The sequence below is a fragment of the Malaya genurostris genome, chromosome 2 (genome assembly GCF_030247185.1).
Source record: "Malaya genurostris strain Urasoe2022 chromosome 2, Malgen_1.1, whole genome shotgun sequence".
Taxonomy (NCBI): Eukaryota; Metazoa; Arthropoda; class Insecta; order Diptera; family Culicidae; genus Malaya; species Malaya genurostris.
This window is the reverse complement of record NC_080571.1, coordinates 89328783-89350754: the sequence shown is the minus strand read 5'-3', so window position 1 is coordinate 89350754 and position 21972 is coordinate 89328783. Positions and strand designations below refer to the sequence as shown.

The window sequence follows — 21972 nt, the reverse complement described above, 5'->3', positions numbered from 1 at the left end:
GAAAAACTTAACGCGTAAAACACTGACTAGATAGAAATTAATTACCACCTCGCTTCGGTGTGCGATTTTATTGTACCAGCTGGGATTATATGGCATTTATTTTGTGGCTTTGAGGAACGAATTCGTGGCCAGAGGGCTTTCAATAACCCGCCACTTGAAATCGTAATCGCATCGATCCGCCGTGGATTGTTGGTGGAAAGTTTATGGCTTCCGACCGAAACAATATTGCAGCGGTCTAATTGGATTCTATGGATTTAACTAATCTGTACTTTGAACGAATGGCTGTTATCAAGAAAAAAGGAGGGCCCTCGGTTTGTTGATAATAAATCTCCGGAAACGGTGAAGAACGGGGTATATTTTTAAACGCCAGAGCGGGTTCGGGTTCGGGTTCGGGTGAAGTTTGACTGGTGGATGCTGTGAGCGACGGCATTCTTTTAATTACTTTTGTTTAGCTTCGGAAGAAGCTCTCCGATGGCATGGCAGTAAAATAAAGAGTTATAAAATTGTTATACCATTTAATGGCTCATTATTTTCTGCAATTTCATGTTTATTTAATAGCGCTCTTGTGTTTAACTTGGAGCAAAGTTACTTTTTAAACTGCTGTAACTTGCAGGAAACGATCATTCTAAAGGGCGTCACTAGAATACTACATGATTGGCGAATTGTGAGTGGAAGCATTGGCTTCCTAGGAGTGAAGTTTGCTATTTTGATTTTACGAGTTAAAAACGAAATTGCAGAGTTTTACTTGGAATTCCGGGAATTTAAATTTCCAGGTCCGATGGCTCATAGATTTGCTAATACCTTTCATGAATTTCTAGGTTATATGAGTAATTGTTTTTATGAATTTCGTACTCAACACGGAACTGTTTAACTTTCAGGCGTTACCGATGGTTACCGTCATTGTTGGCAAGAAAAACTCCACCGCTTCGAGCTGTGATGTGCAGACTTGCTTCGAGGGCATACAGGAGCAAACGAGGGCACAGTTCGATAGTGCAAACATTGCTAGAGGAGTTCCAAAGTAAGTATATGCAATTAAGTTTTAAAAGAAAACTTCCAAAAACTACAGAGCAAAATACGTATTCGTATTTAAAGACTGTGTGTCAGTCTTTGATAGCGGGTTTCAGTTTATTAGGCTCACTTTATCATGTCAGGTGTGTTTGCTTTATTATCAACTGTTCGCTAAAAAACCGTGATATATTGAAGCGATTAATCGTTTATGCTGTTATTTAGATTGATAAGTTGGAACTCACGTTTAAATTATTGGGAATTTCAAGTTTACACAGATAAAAATAATTTGTGAACCTATTTTTATATACATATCTAGAGCAGAAAATTTTGAGTTTTGAGAGTTATGTGATGGTCAAAAATCCACTGCCGATAAAACACACAGCGGAATAGAATCAAAACCACATAAAATGGAGGACGGAACCGTAGTAAAATAAATGATAGTAGTTTAGATTTTAAAGCTATAAACGTTACGAGTTTTTTAGGCCTATCTGAGTCAACGCATTAGTGAAGGTATTATGGAAAAAATGGTTTGTTCCGATTATAGAGGTTTCAACCTTAAGGTCATTCGCCTCTTCAGGATTGAAACTGCGGGGTTGGGAATTGAACCCTGGCGGATTGCGTGAAAGGCATCGACTTATCCATCAAACTATACCCGTCCCCAATATGGAAAAATGTTGCATTTGACTAAGCGTTTCACTCGAAATTATCGTGAGATGGGAAGTGTTACGTTTAGTTATATGGACTAGAAAGCATTGCATAAGATGTTTTTTTTTAATTTAATGCTACAAATCACATGAGTTGTTTTGTGGAAATTATGAATGTTAAAAACCGTTAAAAGTGTTAGGTTCTTGCTGTAAACGAGTTAGGATGCGTTCCTTTTTGCTGAGTTACAGGCATTACGAAGTGTTGCATGCGTTATATTTTTATAAGTTATCGGCATTACGAAGCATTATCTGCGTTAATTTTTGAAAGCTATAAACGTTACGGAGTGTAACGAAGTGTAAATTTTGTAAGTGATAGACGTTACGAAGCGTTGCATGCGTTACTTTTTTGTAAACTTTAGACATTACAAAGCGTTATATGTGTTATATTTTTGTATGTTATATGCATTACGAAGTGTTACATGCGTTGTTTTTTAGTATGTTTTAGACGCTACGAAGCGTTACATGCGGTACATTTTTATGAATTATGACGTTACAAAGCGTTTTACTCGTTACTCATTTGTAAGTTACAAGTGTTACTTTTTATAAGTTTTGTACGTTACGAAGCGTTGCATGCGTTACTTTTTATGAGTTATTGCAGTGACGAAGTGTTACTAGTTAGTAAGTTACAAGCGATACGGGTTACATGCGTTACTTTTTTTTGTAAATTATAGACGTTGCAAAGCGTTACATGTGTTATTTTTTGTAAATTAAAAGTATTACGAAGTGTTACATTCGTTACTTTTGTATAAGTTTTAGGCGTTACGAAGCGTTCAGTGCATTACTTTTTTGTAAGTTATAGACGTTATGAAACGTTACATGCATTAATTTTTTGTAATTGATAGACGTTATAAAGCGTTACATGTTTTTTTTGTAAGTGATAAACGTTACGAAGCGTTGCATGTATTACTTTTTTGTAAACTTTAAATGTTGCAAAGCATTATATGTGTTATATTTTTGTAAGTTATATGCATTACGAAGTGTTACATGCGTTACTTTTTGGTATGTTATAGACACTACGAAGCGTTATATGAGTTATTTTTTTGTGAATCATAGGCGTTACGAAGCGTTACATGCGTTACATTTTTATGAATTATGACGTTACAAAGCGTTTCAATCTTTACTGATTTGTGAGTTACAAGCGTTACAAGTGTTACTTATTATAAATTTTTAACGTTACGAAGCGTTGCATGCGGTACTTTTTGTGAGCTATAGACGTTACTAAGCGTTACATGCGTTACTTTTCATGAGTAACAGCCGTGACGAAGCGTTACTTGTTTGCAACTAACAAGCGATACGATGGGTTGCAAGTGTTATTTTTTTTTGTGAGCTTAAGGCTTTACGAAGCGTTACCTTTGGTAAGTTACAGGTGTTTTGAAGCGTTACTTTTTGTAAGTTACAAAGCGTTACGAAACGTGTCATGTGTTACTCTGTATAAGTTTTTGACGTTACGGAGTGTTACATAAGTTACTTTATTGTACGTTTGAGGTGTTACAGATCGTTACATGCGTAGGGTCTCCAAAACCGCTTCTCTACGCAGATGGCAACAAGAGTGGGACAGCTCAACCAAGGGTAGGGGGACACATCGGCTCATACCTAGGGTCTCGAGTTGGTTAGACAGACCTCACGGAGAAGTGAACTTCGGCCTGACGCAATTCCTCACAGGCCACGGGTGCTTCAGATGGTATCTCCACAGGTTCGGCCACGCGACATCCCCTGTATGTCCTGGCTGCCCAGACGAGATCGAGACGGTAGAACACGTCTTGTTCGCATGTCCCCTGGAGGCATGCGGCATTGAGACCACACCGGAGAACCTGATACAGAGAATGTGCCACTGCGCAGAGAACTGGAACGCAGTGTCGACCGCGGCATCCCAAATTGCGGGCATATTGCAGCGGAAATGGAGTGCGGAACAGCAACAGACAGCCGCGTGCAACCGTAGTAGGCTCAAGAGGGATCAAAGAATAAACGTCGGTCCGGGAGAACCTCCTTCGCCGGGAAGCTCTTTGTCGGAGTAGTCTAGATCCATCGTCGGAGACTAGACGAGTAGTACGTAAAACTGTTAGGATCGTCAGGGCGCCAGTGAACCGGAAGCTATCCTCCAACCGGAATCAATGGATCGACCCAGGCATCCTCTGGTCGGGCGTTGATGGGTATCGAAAGCGTCGGTTTCGGGAGAGCCTCCTTCGTCGGGGAACTCTCCGTCGGTGTAGGCTAGATCCTTCGGCAGGGGCTGGTCGAGTTGTCGCCACAACACCGATTCGGGTCGTCGAGGCGCCAGCGAACCGGAAGCCCCGCTCCAACCGGAATCGCAGGACTGACCTCGGCACTCCATCGGGCGTCCCGTGTGTTGTAAGAGGGGACTCGGTGTCGGGAGAATCTACTTCGCCGGGGAACTCTCCGTCGGAGTAGTCTAGTTCCTTTATAGGGGACTAGACGAGTAGATCGTCGCGTGGTACCGCTAGGATCGTCTGAGCGCCAGTGAACCGGAAGTCACGCTCCAACCGGAATCATTGGATCGACTTAGGCATCCTTTCGGTCGGGTCGTAGACGCGTACCGTAAGCTTCGGTTCGGGAGGATTTCCCTCGTCGGTGTAACACTGGACTGACCTCGTCATCCAACTGGTCGATCCCTCGAGAGCAGGATGCTGATCCCCATTCTGCATAAATCTGGGGAGGGTGTCGTGAGCACCAATAGCCTTCCATCCCGAAGTAATACCTAGCGGTGGTGCCGGGGAGGTAGGGTTGGAGATCCAAGGTGTTTTAGTGGGTAGTTCCAATCAACAGTTGGGTAGCCCTGTGGAGAGTCCCACACTCCGTGCGTAAATGCATTTCACCTTGTAAGAAAAGATCGTTACATGCGTAACTATTTTTTAAGATTAAGGTGTTACAAAACATATGTGTACACATTTTGATAAGACACAAGCGTAACAAGGCGTTACATCCGTTAATCTTTTCTGAGGTTTGTGCATTACGAAGCGTTATGTGTGTTACGTTTTGTAAATTATAGGTTAAAAGGCGTTACAAGAGTTTTGACATCCCAATTTTGACATATTGAAGAGTCACTTATTTGAAAATCTACTGATAATGTCAAAATTATGAAATAGTTAGAAATGATTCTACAACGACATGGAATACACTGATCAAAATTACCACGATGACATATCTTATCGAAATGAAAACTTATATCTAATTTTGATGAGAAATGAGAATTTTTAATTGTTTTATTATATCCATGAAGTAGTATTATATATAGAGTATAGAGTATTCAGTAAATTGAAATGTTATTTCACAAGATTAAACGTTTTCAATAATTCAAATGTTACCCAGAGGGAAGGGCCGAGTGGCTCTGACCCCTTATGAAATCAGTAACATAAATAAAAAAACAAATTGAGAAATTTTATGGGGCGGTTTATCCTGTAGATTACACCATGAGATAGAGGTTTAGAAAGTTACGTTACGATGGTCAAAACTCCATTGCCGATGTAGCACATGAGCATCGATACCATTGTTAAAAACAACGGTTTAGGTTACAATGACTTGAGCATCACCTTCGTTTACCTGATTTGGCTTCCTCGTACTATTATGTATGCTAAAACGTTAATTTTTCTCTGAGAAATTTATGTGAGTTTCGTTTTGGAATTTTGGACCACTACTTCCGGAACCAGAATCCGAAACCAGTATAGCCAAAGTAATTTTTTTTTTGACCATCTGCTAATATGAACATTTACATTTATTTCTTGTATTATCGATAATGATGACTTACACATCATGAATGAATTGAAACAGGTTTGTTTTTGCATCATCACTGGAAATGAGTGTTGTAAACTCCTCTTATCATCCAATAATTTAACCGAAAATTGGACTTAATAGTCACTTAAGGTATCAAAAGATTTTTCATTAGACTCCAGGTTTATGAAATTCAGTTCTGTTAACTCTGAGATAGCACAGGAAAACTTCTGGGAACGAACCCCGGGGAACTGTATAGCCGAAGTGAGTTCGAATATTCTAATTAGAACAGTATATTAAAAGAATTTATTAATCAGTCTTGAAGATTTTGCAGCTTTCTAAGTTTTTTGTTTCTAATTATTTCTGAATTTGAGAGAATCGGATTGGCGGTATTTTTTATAAGAGGGAAAATGTTTTTCATCTATGTTGCACACTGGGTGTGGGATCTTGGAATCAAGAAGTCTAGAACCTTTCCTTTGAATCTAGGTTTAATCCACCTAATGGTGTAATGATGCCTGTCTCATATCAATCATAATATCATATATAATAATGTGGTATTCACCAATAATGGGATTTGTTTAAATTCAAGTTTGTGAAAATCGGTCAAACCATCGCTTAAAAAAGTGAGTGAGATCCATTTGAGAAAATATGTCCACTGATAATGATTAACGAATGGAGAAGTTTTCAGGCCAGCTTAGACAATTTTTTAAGTGCTTGTTTCGCCAATTTATGTTATGGTATAAAACTTTTAAAACACTTTACCCTATATTTCCGAAACCGGAAGTCAAATCCAGATGAAATTCCGAAATTTTGTATATAATTATGAGAGAATTTAAATCTAAGTTTGTAAAAATCGGTCACTCCATCTTTAAGAAAAATTGGTACACATATTTTCATTTTTTTTGCACATTTTACCTCATAACTCCGGAAGTCCTATCCAAACGAAATTCAAAAAAATGGATGGGATCATAAGACCTTTCAATTGGATCTAAACTTGCGAAAATAGTTTTAGCCATCTACGAGAAAAGTTAGTTCAAAAAAACATTAAATACACATACACACACATACAGTTTGCTACACGACGAACTGAACCGGTTCAGCCGTTGCTATGCAATTGGAGTGATTTTCGGTTTGGAGTACACGATCACTTTTTTCGATACTTCAGGAATCTGGACCCAAAATCAATGTATTTGGTCATCAACTAACCAGATCTGTCCAATTCAAGAATTATACGGCTATTTGAATGTATTTGATTGAATTTTCCGTGTCATGTATAAAAACACGTCCCTGAAAATGAAATTTCTTAGTCTGTAATCCCAGAACCGGAGGTCGTATCTGGATAAAATTTGGTAGGATTATATGGGGTTGTCTTTGAGAAAATCGATTGTACGTTTTTAGTTCATTTTGTACATTTTACCCCGTAACTCTCAAACGAGAAGTCGAATCCAAATGAAATTCGATAGCAACCGATGTGACTACAAGGCCTTTAATTTAAATTTTAATTGAAGAAAATTGGTTGAGCGGTCTTTGAGAAAATCGAGTGCACTTTTTATTTCTTGCACATTTTACCCCGTTACTCCCGAACTGGAATTCCGATCCGGGTAAAATTCAATGGCATCCTATGGGACCAAGAGACCTTTCATTTGAATCTAAGCTTGTGAAAATCGGTCCAGCCATCTCCACGAAAATCGAATGCACATTTTTGTTACATACCCACATACAGACACACACAGACATTTGCTCAGTTCGTCGAGCTGAATCGAATGGTATATAACATTCGGCCCTTCGGGTTTCGATTAAAAGTCGGTTTTCACAGTGGCAAAAAGTTATTGCGCATTTTTCCATTTATCTTGCACATATCATCCTATATCTCCATAACCGGAAGTCAGTGTTGGATAAAATTAACGAATTTTGTATTGGTCCATAAGACACGGCGTCTTCATAAAAGAAACTGCAATGGAGTTGTTATGGTTGTTTTTCTGAAATGGACATACCAAAAGTGAACGAAATATTCGTTTCTTCCTGGTTACGAAGAGGTAAACTCTGCTGAATAATTTAGTCGAGTGGGAAAATTAATTATTCTTCGATTTTGTTAAAATTATACTTTAATTCTAAAGAATTATTCCAGTTCATTTATGCTTTACCAAAATATTTTCAAGAAGTATTTATTAAATATGATTGTACTTTGGAGCTTAATCCAATATACACTGAGATCTTTTCTCGTGCGGTTTTTCGATTTTCGAAGTTACGCAGTTTTCTTGATTCGTCTTAAAAATGCACGAAGCGTCCAGATCTAATGTCATCTCGAAATATTTTTTAAGTCAATTCTCTGACACTTAAATTTTTTTCAAAAAAATATTTACAGCAGATCTCGACATTTCATGCATTTCTAAGACATTTTTCATAAAAAAATCGATCTCGGAAACATAAAAAATCGATGGTTTCCAAACAAATTTTTGTAGAGGTAACACAAGATCTAGATGTTTCATGAGTTTTTGAAGACATTCGGCAATATTTTTGTGGTTTTGCAGTGGATTTCCGCCGGGTTTGGCGTTTTTTTAGCGCGGTTTTCTTTGTGCGTTTTTCCCCCGCGTTGAAAACGTCAGCTAAATGCACCATCAAGAGAAATTCCGTTCCAACAGGATTTTCCTGTCCCAATTTTTTCGTGTTCAACTCCAAGCTTGATCTGTTTAAGCTAATGTCACTGATGCCGAGATACTTTACACCATCAGCATTATTAAAATAGTATAGACATTTCCTGATGTTTTAAATGCCATCGCGGTTTGGAAAATTTACCACTGAGACTGCGAAATAACTGACTATCGGTGAAGCCAAGCTCCGAGATAAGCCGGGTTCTGCCAGCGCCCTATTGTTTTCGTTTGTGTCATTTCGAATGGGTTCTTTGAAATTTGCAGCCCAAACGCGAATCGTGCAAGATGTTTACTTCCGGTTCGATGCGTACAGTAATCCCTACCGGAGCGGAATTCCAGCTGCCAGTGCTGCTTCAACCGGGACGACATGTTGTATGTACCCAAAAATCACCGGACTCAGTGCACTGGATGCGCACTTTGTGCTCGGCCCAGATAATAACAGCGAAACGCAACATCGCAAATATATACATTCCGCTGAATCGCTTCACCGTGTAGGTTCCTGTCCTCTCTTCCTCTTTGCCACCCCCGACGTGAACCAACCACAATGTTGCACCGTTTTCATATTCATATATTTAAATTAAATAATACAACATCAAAACTCGCGGAAAATTTCGCATAATGAATGTGCAAACGTGTTCATAATTCATGCAAATTTTAGGCTGCTGTCCGATGGACGACGAAATAAAAACAGACCGAAACGGGAGTCTCCTTGTTTGGGTAGCAATGGGCGTGCAAGTGTTACCATGCGTCTACACTGTACCAAAAAGTATGCTTAGGATTGTATGATTTTTGACAGATTTGGAACTTCAATGGAATTTTATTAGTCGCTACGAAACAGTGAAATAATGAAACAATAAAACAATGAAACAATGAAACAATGAAACAATGAAACAATGAAACAATGAAACAATGAAACAATGAAACAATGAAACAATGAAACAATGAAACAATGAAACAATGAAACAATGAAACAATGAAACAATGAAACAATGAAACAATGAAACAATGAAACAATGAAACAATGAAACAATGAAACAATGAAACAATGAAACAATGAAACAATGAAACAATGAAACAATGAAACAATGAAACAATGAAACAATGAAACAATGAAACAATGAAACAATGAAACAATGAAACAATGAAACAATGAAACAATGAAACAATGAAACAATGAAACAATGAAACAATGAAACAATGAAACAATGAAACAATGAAACAATGAAACAATGAAACAATGAAACAATGAAACAATGAAACAATGAAACAATGAAACAATGAAACAATGAAACAATGAAACAATGAAACAATGAAACAATGAAACAATGAAACAATGAAACAATGAAACAATGAAACAATGAAACAATGAAACAATGAAACAATGAAACAATGAAACAATGAAACAATGAAACAATGAAACAATGAAACAATGAAACAATGAAACAATGAAACAATGAAACAATGAAACAATGAAACAATGAAACAATGAAACAATGGCAGGACCGGTTTCTACCAAATTAGTTTCATTTGACTGGTCTTCCAGGAAGTATAAGCGCTTAAACGTTCAAACGTTTTTGTTTTTGAGTCGGATGATTACTTTCCGAGTTATACAAACTTTCATTTCAAAATTTCCAGTTTTTTACAAAATCTGTCACAATTGAACATGAAAATTTTGCCCAATTTAGATACTGTATCGAAATACCAATCAATCGAGAATCTGTCAACCATTCACCAAGATATCGTTTTTTTGTCATATCCCAATAGTTGGGGTTTTGAAAAAGCAAAGCCTTGGTATTACATTCCTGTAGTGGAATTTGACCTTCTGTTTCAACAGACTTCGCAGCCGATTCAGAGTGTACAGAACCATTGCATGGCTAGTGCTACGATTCTACTGACATTACGAATCCTTCCAGGTCGGGGCTCGAACATACGACAACTGGTTTGTAAGACCAGCGCCCTAATCATTGAACCGCCAACCCGGGGTTTTGAACGAAGCACGATGGAATGACGCTTGGAATCCAAATTAGAAACAATTTTCAGTACAATCATTTATGAGTAATTGAAATAATGAGTACAGTTATTTTCAGCATAGTATTTTGGCTCAATTGGTTTATAGAACAACTTCTTTTTGACAACATTCTGAACGTGAGGTGTATGAACATCTTTGTTCTGTCGATAGTACCAAGGGAGCCGGGCCGGATAAAATTCAGCCGACATTTGTCAAACAATGTTCGTCATCTTTGGCTTCACCGGTGTCTATACTATTCAATCGTTCGCTTATTGAGAATATTTTCCCTCAATCGTGGAAGAAGGCTTTAATTATACCAATTCACAAATCCGGAAACGTGCATAATGTAATGAATTACCGGGGAATTTCTATTCTGAACTGTCTTCCAAAAGTTTTTGAAAGCATGCTGTTGAACATTCTCTACCCTGCAGTAAAACACATAATATCTTTGGATCAACACGGTTTCGTCAGAAACCGCTCTACTACAACAAACCTGATGAGCTATGTGTCTTCGCTTATTAGCAAACTTGAAAAACGTCAGCAGATCGATGCAGTATATGTAGACTTTTCAAAGGCTTTCGACTGTGTTCCACATCAACATGCAGTAGAGAAACTGAAAAGAATTGGCTTCCCCGATTGGTTAACCAACTGGATCTTTTCATACCTTTCAAATCGTAGTGCATCTGTAAGGCTTGGTTCTTCGTGTTCAGTAAGCTTCAACATTACATCTGGAGTTCCTCAAGGAAGTCATCTCGGGCCTCTACTGTTTGTACTTTTCATCAACGACCTCTGTGACAGACTTACATCGTGTAAAGTCGTATATGCGGATGATTTAAAGGTTTATCGCATCATAACAACTCTGGTGGACTGTTGTGCTCTGCAGATGGATATCGAGAGAATTCTAACATGGTGCCATCAAAACGGTATGAGAGTGAATATTGAAAAATCTAGCATCATTACTTTGGCACGAGTACGATCACCAATTGTGTTCGAATATACTATGAACGCTGTCCCTATAAAAAGAGTAACATCGGTCAAGGATCTTGGTATTATTCTCGACAGTAAACTTCGATTCACAGAACACTACTCAACCATGACAGCAAAGGCATATGCAGTATTAGGGCTCATCAAACGCAATACTCGCGACTTTACGGATATCTATTGTCTGAAGTCACTGTACATCTCTCTGGTTCGTAGCATTCTCGAATATGGAGTTACTGTGTGGTCGCCGTACCACGCTATCCACATAGATCGTATCGAACGAGTACAAAAGAGCTTCATCAGATTTGCCTTTCGGCAACTTCCTTGGCAAAATCGTTCACAACTTCCTCCCTATGATCATCGCTGCGCTCTCATCAATCTTCCCACTCTACGAAATAGGCGAATACACTTGCAGCGACTGTTTATATTCGATTTGATATCGCACAACATGGACTGCCCTGTGCTGTTGGCCGAATTAGATATCAACGTTCCTGGTAGATCACTGAGGAGAACTGAATTTTTCCGACCTGTGGCTCATCGAACGCAGTATGGACAAAACAATCCAATAGATGTTTGCTGTCGACATTTCAATAGCGTTTACAACCACTTTGATTTTAATATTAGTAAGGACACTTTCAAAAGACGAATAGGAGTAGAGTTAATTTAGAATTAGATTTAGTCTGTGCGATATTTTTTTTTTAATCGAAGACGATAAACAATAAACAAACATAAATGTTCAGTTTTTGCAATGATTGAGTGGTAACATATGTTGGAGAAGCCAAATGGATGAAAAACTTAACAGAATAGCTGATTTTTGGAAAAAGATATGCTCAGAGACAGGACTCGAACCTGCGTTCTTATGCATTCCTTGCATACGCGCTACCATTTCGCCATCCTGAACCTTGTGATAGACACAGCTGTAAAACACTATTAGGCATGATAGAACGTATAATTTTATAACTTCCAACTGCATGGCGGCTCACGAAAAATTTTGAATTTGAAAATGCAATAATAAAAGAACGGTTTGATAGATTTCAATGATTATACATTAATTTGACAGGTTGATTCATGAAATTTTTTTATGGAATAATGTTTGGTTTCAAAAGGATGGCGCTACGTGCCACACAGCTAACGAAACAATCGATGTTCTGAGAACAATATTTGAAAATCGAATAATCAGCAGAAATGGTTGGCCTCCAAGAAGCTGTGATTTGACGCTGTTGGATTATTTTTTTTGGGGAGCGGTTAAAGTCAAATGTTACGCCAATCATCCAGAAACAATTGAAGACCTCAAGCACGAAATCCAAGTTGCTATTGAGGACATAAGGCCATAAACAATTGGAAATGTACTCAAAAATTGAGTGGATCGGATTAGCTACTGCCAAGCCAGCTGTGGGGGTCATTTGAACGAAATTATTTTTCATAAATAAATTTCATGAATCAACGTTTTGTATCATACCTTATGATAAAAAAAGAACCGGAATTTCCATTTTGAAATTCCCGCGTTTGACCAATCGGTAAACTTTTATTCTCTTAACGTTGGCAACACTTTTATACACATTCTGTCAAATTTTGACGCATATCGTACGATTAGTTTTTGTTTGGCGTCTATACAATCTATCTGTCTATCTGTTCTCCCAGTAACTAAGTTACTGTAATTTTTAAACTAATTTACCACAATGTGAAATATACTATACTTCATCACGTTTAAATATTGGATATTACTGGAATAGTAAGGAAAATGTTTGTGATCGAGTCACAATATCCGGAAAAGAGAAACTAAACTTGCTTACTTGGTTGCTTTTTATTTCCTCTAACCTCTCTGTTTCCTTTATGATTTTTTGTTGTTGTGAATACGACTTGCTTTACTTTGGGGCGCCTTTTCTTAATTTACCCTGTACAAGAATGGGCAGAACTTTATCGTGAATATCTCTTGATGTACTTAACCCAACAACATAATTTTTTCTACAGGCTACCGGGAATATGATCAGGAATTTGTGACTAAATTTTCAACAGCGTGAGAGAACCATAAATAACTGAAAAATAAAGTTTTCTAAAACTTTTGGAAATAATGAGAAAAAATCATTACGCTTGTTTGCCTTTTTCGCACCCGGGGGACGGTTTTGAGATAGTCAGGCGCTTATCGGTTTCGATTATCTACTGGACGAGTATGAAAGGTAATAATTGAAAATCAAATTGATCGTAAAAATGGGTAGCGTGCTTTGTTATGACATAATACTTTGGGTAAACTTACGTTTGCCTAAATTTTGAGGTCATCACTCGTTACCTAAATTGGAGAGATGCACTTAAGCTGATTTTGGGGAGGTTTTGACCCAAAATTGGGTGGATGTCGAGATGAAGTTCTCCCACCAACATCAGTAAGAACAAACCAAATATAGGTGCATCAGGTCGTTCTCTCATTTGGACTTCGGTCGTGTCAGGAGGAGCAGACGACAATGAAAACGCAGACCTTTTGTGTGGTACAAAACCTCAAACACACATGTCGTAGAGCCAGTTTCCCTTCAAAGAAGATCGATTGCATCACCCTGCTACTGGTCGTTTGCATTGGAGCAAAATGCAACGAAAAATGGGCAACAATGGGGAAAATTATGCAAAATCAGCCCTTCTAATGGCTCCAAATTTTATCTAAAGAACAATAAAGATTGCATGCAAATCCGTTATTAAAACCATCAGTTTAGTGCAACTCTGGTAAAATTTGATTGGCTTTGCTCAAGTTTTACAGCGGAAGATTCGCAACAGTATTTAATATCGTTTATATCCAAACAGTGTTTAATATCTTAAAGGATTACATAACTTGGCCCTTCTGAATGCCAGAAATTAATACGGTACTGCCCTTGGATAGTTTCTTCAACTGTAATATTCAAATCCAAAATGAAATTATCGAAATAATAATTCTGTTGTTATTTAGAACCATAATTGTATACCCAAAGAATTATGCGAAATTTCCCTTTTTCACCAGTTGTAGTTAGTAGTAGACTTTTCTACTGATTTACTTTATAAAATGTATCGCAGCGGCTCAGAATAGATTCGAACTCAATACGTCACTCTTCATCACGAACGCTTTCATAAAAGATTTTTTCAGAACCGCCAATATTTTATCATAAAGAACTATACTGGTTATTTCGTAATATTTAATTATATGTCAGAAAGTTCAATGTAACTGTATTATCTGTATTTTAGTTTAAGTGTATCGTTCCTAATTCTAGAAGTGAAAAGAGGGAAAGCTTGCAAAATTCACACAACCGATCAACTAATTTATATTCGGAAGTATAAAGAAAGAGCGTCAATTTTCTCGTATTCACGACATCCAGTTATGTCTCTGACATAACACATCCGTACTTTCCATCTATTTATATTGCAAAATGTAATAATCTGTTGTAATAAATTTTTTGCCCCCACAATATTTCATGGAACTTGTCGCCCCTGGCATTATCAATCAAAACATGATTGGCCGTATCAAAAGAATGATATCGTTTCGGTTCCGTGTAGCTCGTGAGTGTTTTCCCGAACGGGACGATTCAGTATCGAGACGTGCAAAATGCAATGCACAAACAAGCCGGGTCTGGTTGAAAATTTGATTAATTTAATTCTGTATAGGTTGGCAATATATGGTCGGAAAGTTTGCTCTGGGAACGATATTGAGTGGGACCCGTCCATTCCGATAAGCAATTTTAAATGGATGTTGGGACGCTTTCGAGTGTTTTTACACCGGTGCTCCACTTACCGATGCTTTTCAGACGGATGAATAGCGCGCATAATGCAAACAGACGGTATTGGACCGGGGTCCCGATCGATGATTGCTGGGGTTCGACTGGACTGTTTCAATGTTTTTGCTTGTTTATTTGTGTTCTGCCGTCCGGGTGCGATTTTCTGCACTCTGAAAATAATATTGACGGTGAAGCAAATCTGTTCCGTTGTTTTCTTATTATTCGGAAAATTCATATATTTAATATGGTCGATTTTGTTCATTCGATGCATGAAAATATGCTGTCTTGATGCACAAAAATGTGCTTTTCGTGTAATTTCTACATTTAATATTTTCAATTTACAGTTAAATTCATATTCTCTTTTTTGTGCTAAATATTACATATATATGTTCGAGAGTTCGTGTAATGTGAACAGCACTTTTGAGAGCGACGATGGTACTGGTAGTAGTGTATCCCAATCAAATGAAAGTAAATTTTTATGAAATATTGATTACTTTTATTTATATTTGATTGGTTCACAAATGATTAAATGATTAGTTTACTACGGAACTAGCAATATTATTTTAAAGCTACAGATCTGATGTTCGATTCAAATAACAATCTAGATCTCAAGACTGTGTCTGATATGTTTTCAACGGAAGTAATACTAAAGTTTTCGATATTTAATTTTATTGGATGTACTGTTAATATGACAATAGTTTTCTTAATATGTGCTATTGGAAAACTTCTAATTTTAATCTAGTTGTTTCAGATGAGTTTGCATTGTTTCATTAATTTTGCACATATCGAACTGTATCTCCGCATGAAGTCAGATCCTTACAAAACTCAGGAATCATTTATGGGTAGGGCATGTATTGTGAATCCTCAAACGAACGAAGTGACAAAAAAACACCCGGTGTGAACTCTTTGCTTGACATTACTGATTGAGAAACCTGTACTAAAGAGAAATTGGATGCATGAGAGTATATGCTACTGAGCAGACCAGTTCCCTTGCTTGGTAAATTGCCTGTGCTCTCAGTTTCGGTTAGCAATACAATAAAAACGGTGCGGTAAAATTTCATTTTACTCGAATATTTATTAATGAAAATGAAATTTATGGCCGCTGACTGTCAGCATATCCCTTCTCATTCATTTTACTTTTGTTTCCGAAGCTCTCAGAATTCATCGTCGTCAATTGAATAACCGTACAAAGTCACTTGATGTTTTGCTTGCTCAGTTTGTAGTGCCAAGTAGTCTACCTGTTTCGTTGACTACCTTGTCTTCACTGTGGGTAGTGAGCAAGTGTGAATGAATAGGCATACACATCAACTCGATAACACAAAACTCTCTCCGGCCATAATGTGGCGGTTATCATTTGAGTTTTCAATTATCATCAGCAAGTTAAAATCGATAGCTTCGACTGTTTGAAATATATTGAGATGTGTTTCCAAATATTTAAAATGAAAACTGAAAGAGGGAACAATTAATTTATGTTTATTTTGTAATTGATATTTCAGTGATGGTGAAGACTGGTTTACCTTTCACTCATTACCTTGAATTAATTCGAAAGTTTCAATGAACCTCACTTGAAGGATGCTCTCTAATTCAATTGTTAAAGATATTTTGTTATTTCAAGAGATAGAATGACGGTGGTTAAACTGAGCTTCGATAGAAATAGAAACGAATGAAGGACGGGATGATGCCCATTCGGAGTGACTGCGAATTGAATGAAGTTTTACAGCACTACCATGAAATGAAGGGTTCGCTCTCGTTTGTACTGTACGAGAATGAAGAACTTTGCTTCACGGAGTGCTACAAGATGCGAAGCAAGGTCATACAGGCAATGTTTACGGTTGTTTTGCATGTGGTCAGGTTTTGAACACTTACAGCTGATTTAATTTTGTATCAATTACTAATATAGTTTGATTGGAAATATTTGTACGTGTCGATTTAAATATACCAAAACACATATTTTTAATATCAGGTGTACAACTTTGCTTCCGCCGTTTTTTCCAAAATTAAAAGCTTTATTGCGAAAAAGTGCTTACAGATGTATTATTCAAAGTATTGTCCGTCGCTAGCGACAACTTTCTCATATCTTTCCGGCAATTTTCGGATCCCGGCTCGAAAAAAGGAGTCCTCTTTTGACGCTATCCATGAAGCAATCCATTTTTCCAACTCTTCGAAGGATTGAAATTGTTGATCTGCCAGGCCGTGTGCCATCGAACGGAATATGTGGAAGTCAGAAGGGGCGACATCTGGGGAATACGGCGGGTGGGGCAAGACTTCTTATTTCAGCGTTTCCAGGTACTTTTTGACCACTTTTGCGACGTGAGGCCGAGCATTGTTCTGTTGGATGACTTTGTCATGTCGCTCTTGATATTGTGGCCACTTTTCTTTTAGCGCGCGACTAAGGCGCATCAGTTGCGTTCGGTAGCGATCTCCTGTGATGGTTTCACCCGGTTTTAAGAGCTCCTATCAAATACAAATTTTAAGAGTCCCACCAAATACAAATCATAGCCTTAGCGCCGTGAATATTCGGTTTTGCCTTCGACGAAGTTTAGGATTATCGTATCGAACCCACTTTACCGGTTACGATTCGATGTCAAAACCTCTTACGATTTTGTCTTTGAAGCAGTTGCTCACATACAAATAGACGGCGCTCGATGTTCCTCGGTTTCAACTGGTACGGCACCCAGTTTCCTTCTTTCTGAATCATGCCCAGGGCCTTGAGGCGTTTTGAAATGGCTTGCTGACTCACTCCCAACGATTCGGAAAGCTCTTCTTGGGTTTGGCACGAATCTTCATCAAGCAATACTTCTAGTTGTTCATCTTTGAAGGTTTTTTCTCTTCCACCACCATGTTTGTCTTCGACATCGAAATCACCATTTTTAAAACGTTGAAACCACTCCCGACATGTTCTTTTACTCAGAGCAGCATCACCGTAAGTTTCTGAGAGCATTCGATGCTTTTTTCGAATTGTAATAGAAAAGTAAAACTTCCTGCAAATGGCGAGAATTGGGCACATAAACAGACATTTTCGAGCGTGAATAATACGAAAACAAGAACAACTGTCACTGAAAAGGCGATGACATTAGGCACTGTACACACTCACTTTAAAGGGATCATTATCTATGTATTTTGACCAGCCTCAGCCGGTACAGCCACTTATCGGCTAAGTTGTACACCTGATATTATATATATATATATATATATATATATATATATATATATATATATATATATATATATATATATATATATATATATATATATATATATATATATATATATATATATATATATATATATATATATATATATATATATATATATATATATATATATATATATATATATATATATATATATATATATATATATATATATATATATATATATATACAGAGTCCGGCACTCGAAGTGTAACCAATTAAAAAGGCCATAAATTCAGTTTGGAAAATTACTTTTCCTTAATTCAAAGTACAAACTGTGTAAAAATAATACAAAATTCAGAATCAATTCTCTTTTGCTCGATATGACCACCTTTTGTCTTGACTTGATGACTTGAGAGAGCGAAGGAGTTGCTTCGTTTGGCCGAATGTGATTTGCAGGTATTTTGGCCCACTCGCGGACAATAACTTTTTTCAGCGCCTCGAGACTGGTGTATCTTTTAGTTCGGACTTTGCTCTCCAAAATGGCCCAAAGAGAATAATCCATTGGATTCGCATCTGGTGAATTCGAGAGCCATTGTGTGGATGTGATGAAGTTCGGAACGTTGTTTTTCAGCCATTCTTGGTTCACTCGAGCTTTGTGAGACGGTGCCGAGTCCTGCTGAAACGTCCATGGTCTGCCACCGAAATGTTTGTCTGCCCACGGCTTCAAAGCAACCTCCAGAATACTTTCCCGATAATATGTCGCCTTTACCTTGACGCCAGGCTCGATGAAAACGATTGGAGAGCGCCCATCTGCGGTTACAGCGGCCCAAACCATTATCTGTTGCGGGTGCTGCCTCCTGGTGGCCAATCGATTACTCAAATTCTCGTATGAACGGTCGGTCAAGTAAACCCTATCGTTTTGAGAGTTTACGAATTGCTCAATTGGAAAAATTTTCTCGTCAGAAAATACAATGTTCGGAAATTGACCGCTTTCGGCCAAACGAAGCAACTCCTTCGCTCTCTCAAGTCATCAAGTCAAGGCAAAAGGTGGTCATATCGAGCAAAAGTGAATTGATTCTGAATTTTGTATTATTTTTACACATTTTGTACTTTGAATTAAGTAAAAGTAATTTTCCAAACTGAATTTATGGCCATTTTAATTGGTTACACTTCGAGTGCCGGACCCTGTATATATATATATATATATATATATATATATATATATATATATATATATATATATATATATATATATATATATATATATATATATATATATATATATATATATATATATATACATATAAATGTTGTGTCCTATTTTGTCTGTATAAAATCTAAGACACTGTACTGGCTTACTGGAGTTCCCTAACGGAGACGATGATTTTGAAGTAAATGATTCATCAGTGGTTACAAGGAATTTCCGAAATAGAAAAAAAAATTTTGATGCCAAAAGGCTTAGAATTGCATGAAACGTCGAGATTTAGTGTCATCTCGAGAAAAAATTTTTTTGAAAAAATCGACTTTTTGGACTTTTTCATAAAAAAATTTTTTGAGATGACACTAAATCTCGACGTTACTTGCAGTTTTAAGACTTTCGGCATCAAAAAAAATTTTCGATTTTGAAATTTCATGTACTTCCCCCTATGGTCCTTTTTCAAGATCGAAAATTTTCAAAACTTAACCGCCGGGCAGCATCCCTTACGCATGTCCGATTTAGCTCAAATTTTGTATGAGGACATTTTTCGAATGAGATTTAAAAATCAAATTGTTATGAAGTTAAAAAATATTAAAAATTGGTACTGTTTTTCTCTAAATAAAACCGTTGTTCTGATTTTGTGATAGTATCAAGAAGAAGGTAAAAATTAAATAAAACCCAATTCCATGGGCGCACGGAGAACCCGCAGATCACAAAATTACAATATTTGTTTCAACTAAAATGTTGTTGATTTAACTAACATATCTATTGATTTTGTCATAACCATTCAGGTAACCGAAATTGTTGTATTCAAATGCTGTCACTTGGCGGAGAACGAGGACAGCTAAACAAAAATCCTCTTCATTTCACCAGAAGCGTTTCATATTGAAAATTTTCAATGGTAAATGAACGTCATTTATGTTAGTTACGTAGTGGTCGTTTTATGTAAGTGAAAGTATGCAGAAGAAGATAACAGTTAATTGTTAAACAAGTTTTCCATGTGTTAAATAGATATTCCTACAATATAAATGTTTTAATTTCATCTGAGAGTAATATATTCTAGAACAGTTCATGTCAATGTTATCAAAACCGGTACTATTTGTATTTTCTTGAAAGTGTATCTGTAGCATTAGGTTTACCAGCGAGCCATTCTGCAAGTGAAGGAAAAATTTCCTAATTCCCTGTGACCATTTTTCTGGTGAGTTCCCTTTTGAGAATTGTAATCTTTGGTTTGTTTCTATATCTTTTGTGAGTTTAGTGATAAAGATATAAGCAGTTAATTAGGTGAAATTCGTTGTTCAAGCAGTGAACGATTAGCAGCCTCCCGAATATACTAACAGTAAAAACTAATTTATTGCAATTGGCGTCTTAAGCTCAAATAACTGAATAATTGGTTGAAACAACAAGTAACTTTGCTGGGATTGTGTCTTCGCTCAATTGCACGAGTGACATCTCATTGAAACGTTTCATTGTTCGCTCAGGATGTTTGGCATTGCTCAACTGAAACGTTTCATTACTTGTTTGTGGTGCGTGTCTTTGTTGAGTGTCGTTGCTAAGCTGCCTGCACGATAAATCAAAAATGACAGATTAGTTAAAACAACAGTCGATTAGTTGTACCAAATTTTAACCAATCAAAATCAGAAAAACAACTAATATTTTAGTTGTTTTGCGATCGCTGGCTTTTCCGTGCGGTAAACACTATAAATGTTCCCATCTGGTAGAAACGGGTTTTCTACGATCACTTTTTGGGAATTATTATAGCGTAATTTTTTATGTTGACATAATGATTGCCAAATACTTCATTCCTAATGTTAGTGGAAGGTAATAGAAATAAGTTGCCATTTTAAAACTGGATTTTTAATGTTTATCATCAAACCGTCATTACGAAACCCTTAAACGCAGAAAATGCTTCCATAGTTTTCTCTACTACAACATTATAAAATTCAAACGAAGAAAAATGGTAGCCTCTTTTGGTTCTAATGACTTTTTCTTTTAGTTGTGCTTCGATTTTTTATCATTCTCATGTGCTGATTTTTTATCTCCCGATACAGATTGATAAATTTTTCACCTGAAAAAGAAAAACAGATGCAAAGGCCGCAACCCTGCACAGTTAAAAAAAATCTTGTGATTTTAAATCTCATAAGATGGAGCGATATTATTTGACACATACTCAACCTCATGCACGCTTAAAAATAGTTATTCAAAAGTGAGTAAGATCTCACTCATCCATAGAAAAAGTGGAACAACTCTAATTTAAAATAAACTCCTTAGTTACTCAAATTTGAGTTCTTCCACTTCCACGATTTTTGGGTTAAAACTACTCATATACTGAATAATGCTTTATTTGCCATGTGACAAAAATAGAGTAATTAATTAAATTCTGAATGAAATTTTGTCGTGAATACGACTTACTTTACTATGAGGTGCCTTTTCAAAATTTACCCTCTGAGAGAGTGATAAGTTTTTGATCGTGAATATCTCTTGTTGTATCTAACGAATCACCATAATTTTTGATAGACGCCATCGGAAATATGATCACAATTTTATGGTAGTTGTGTGACATAATCTCAAATAATTTAAAATTAAACTTTTCTGAAATGTTTGGTATAAACGAGTATCGAAGGAGATAATCCATAAGGCGCGTTTGCCTTGCTCGTATTTTTAAAGCTCATAGCTGAGTGGTCTGTGAAAGGATTTATATAGTTTAACTACCAATAGAATCGAAAATTTTCAACTTTAACGTCTATAGCAAAAGCATTGAAGTATGTCAATAGTACACTATTGAAAAACCTGTTTCATTTGACCCATGTCAACACCAGCCAATCAGAACG

The 21972-nt window shown here is 36.9% G+C and overlaps 1 protein-coding gene across 3 annotated transcripts in view; it reads left to right on the top strand.

Moving 5' to 3' along the window:
* The window catches only part of LOC131432016 (galactokinase-like), a 139025-nt gene that overhangs the window by 89607 nt on the left and 27446 nt on the right, over positions 1-21972 (top strand). For all 3 annotated transcript variants that reach the window (XM_058598040.1, XM_058598038.1, XM_058598039.1), the window contains exon 3: positions 879-1018. In XM_058598040.1, the coding sequence (XP_058454023.1) occupies positions 879-1018 (140 nt within the window). The remainder of the gene's footprint in view (positions 1-878; positions 1019-21972) is intronic.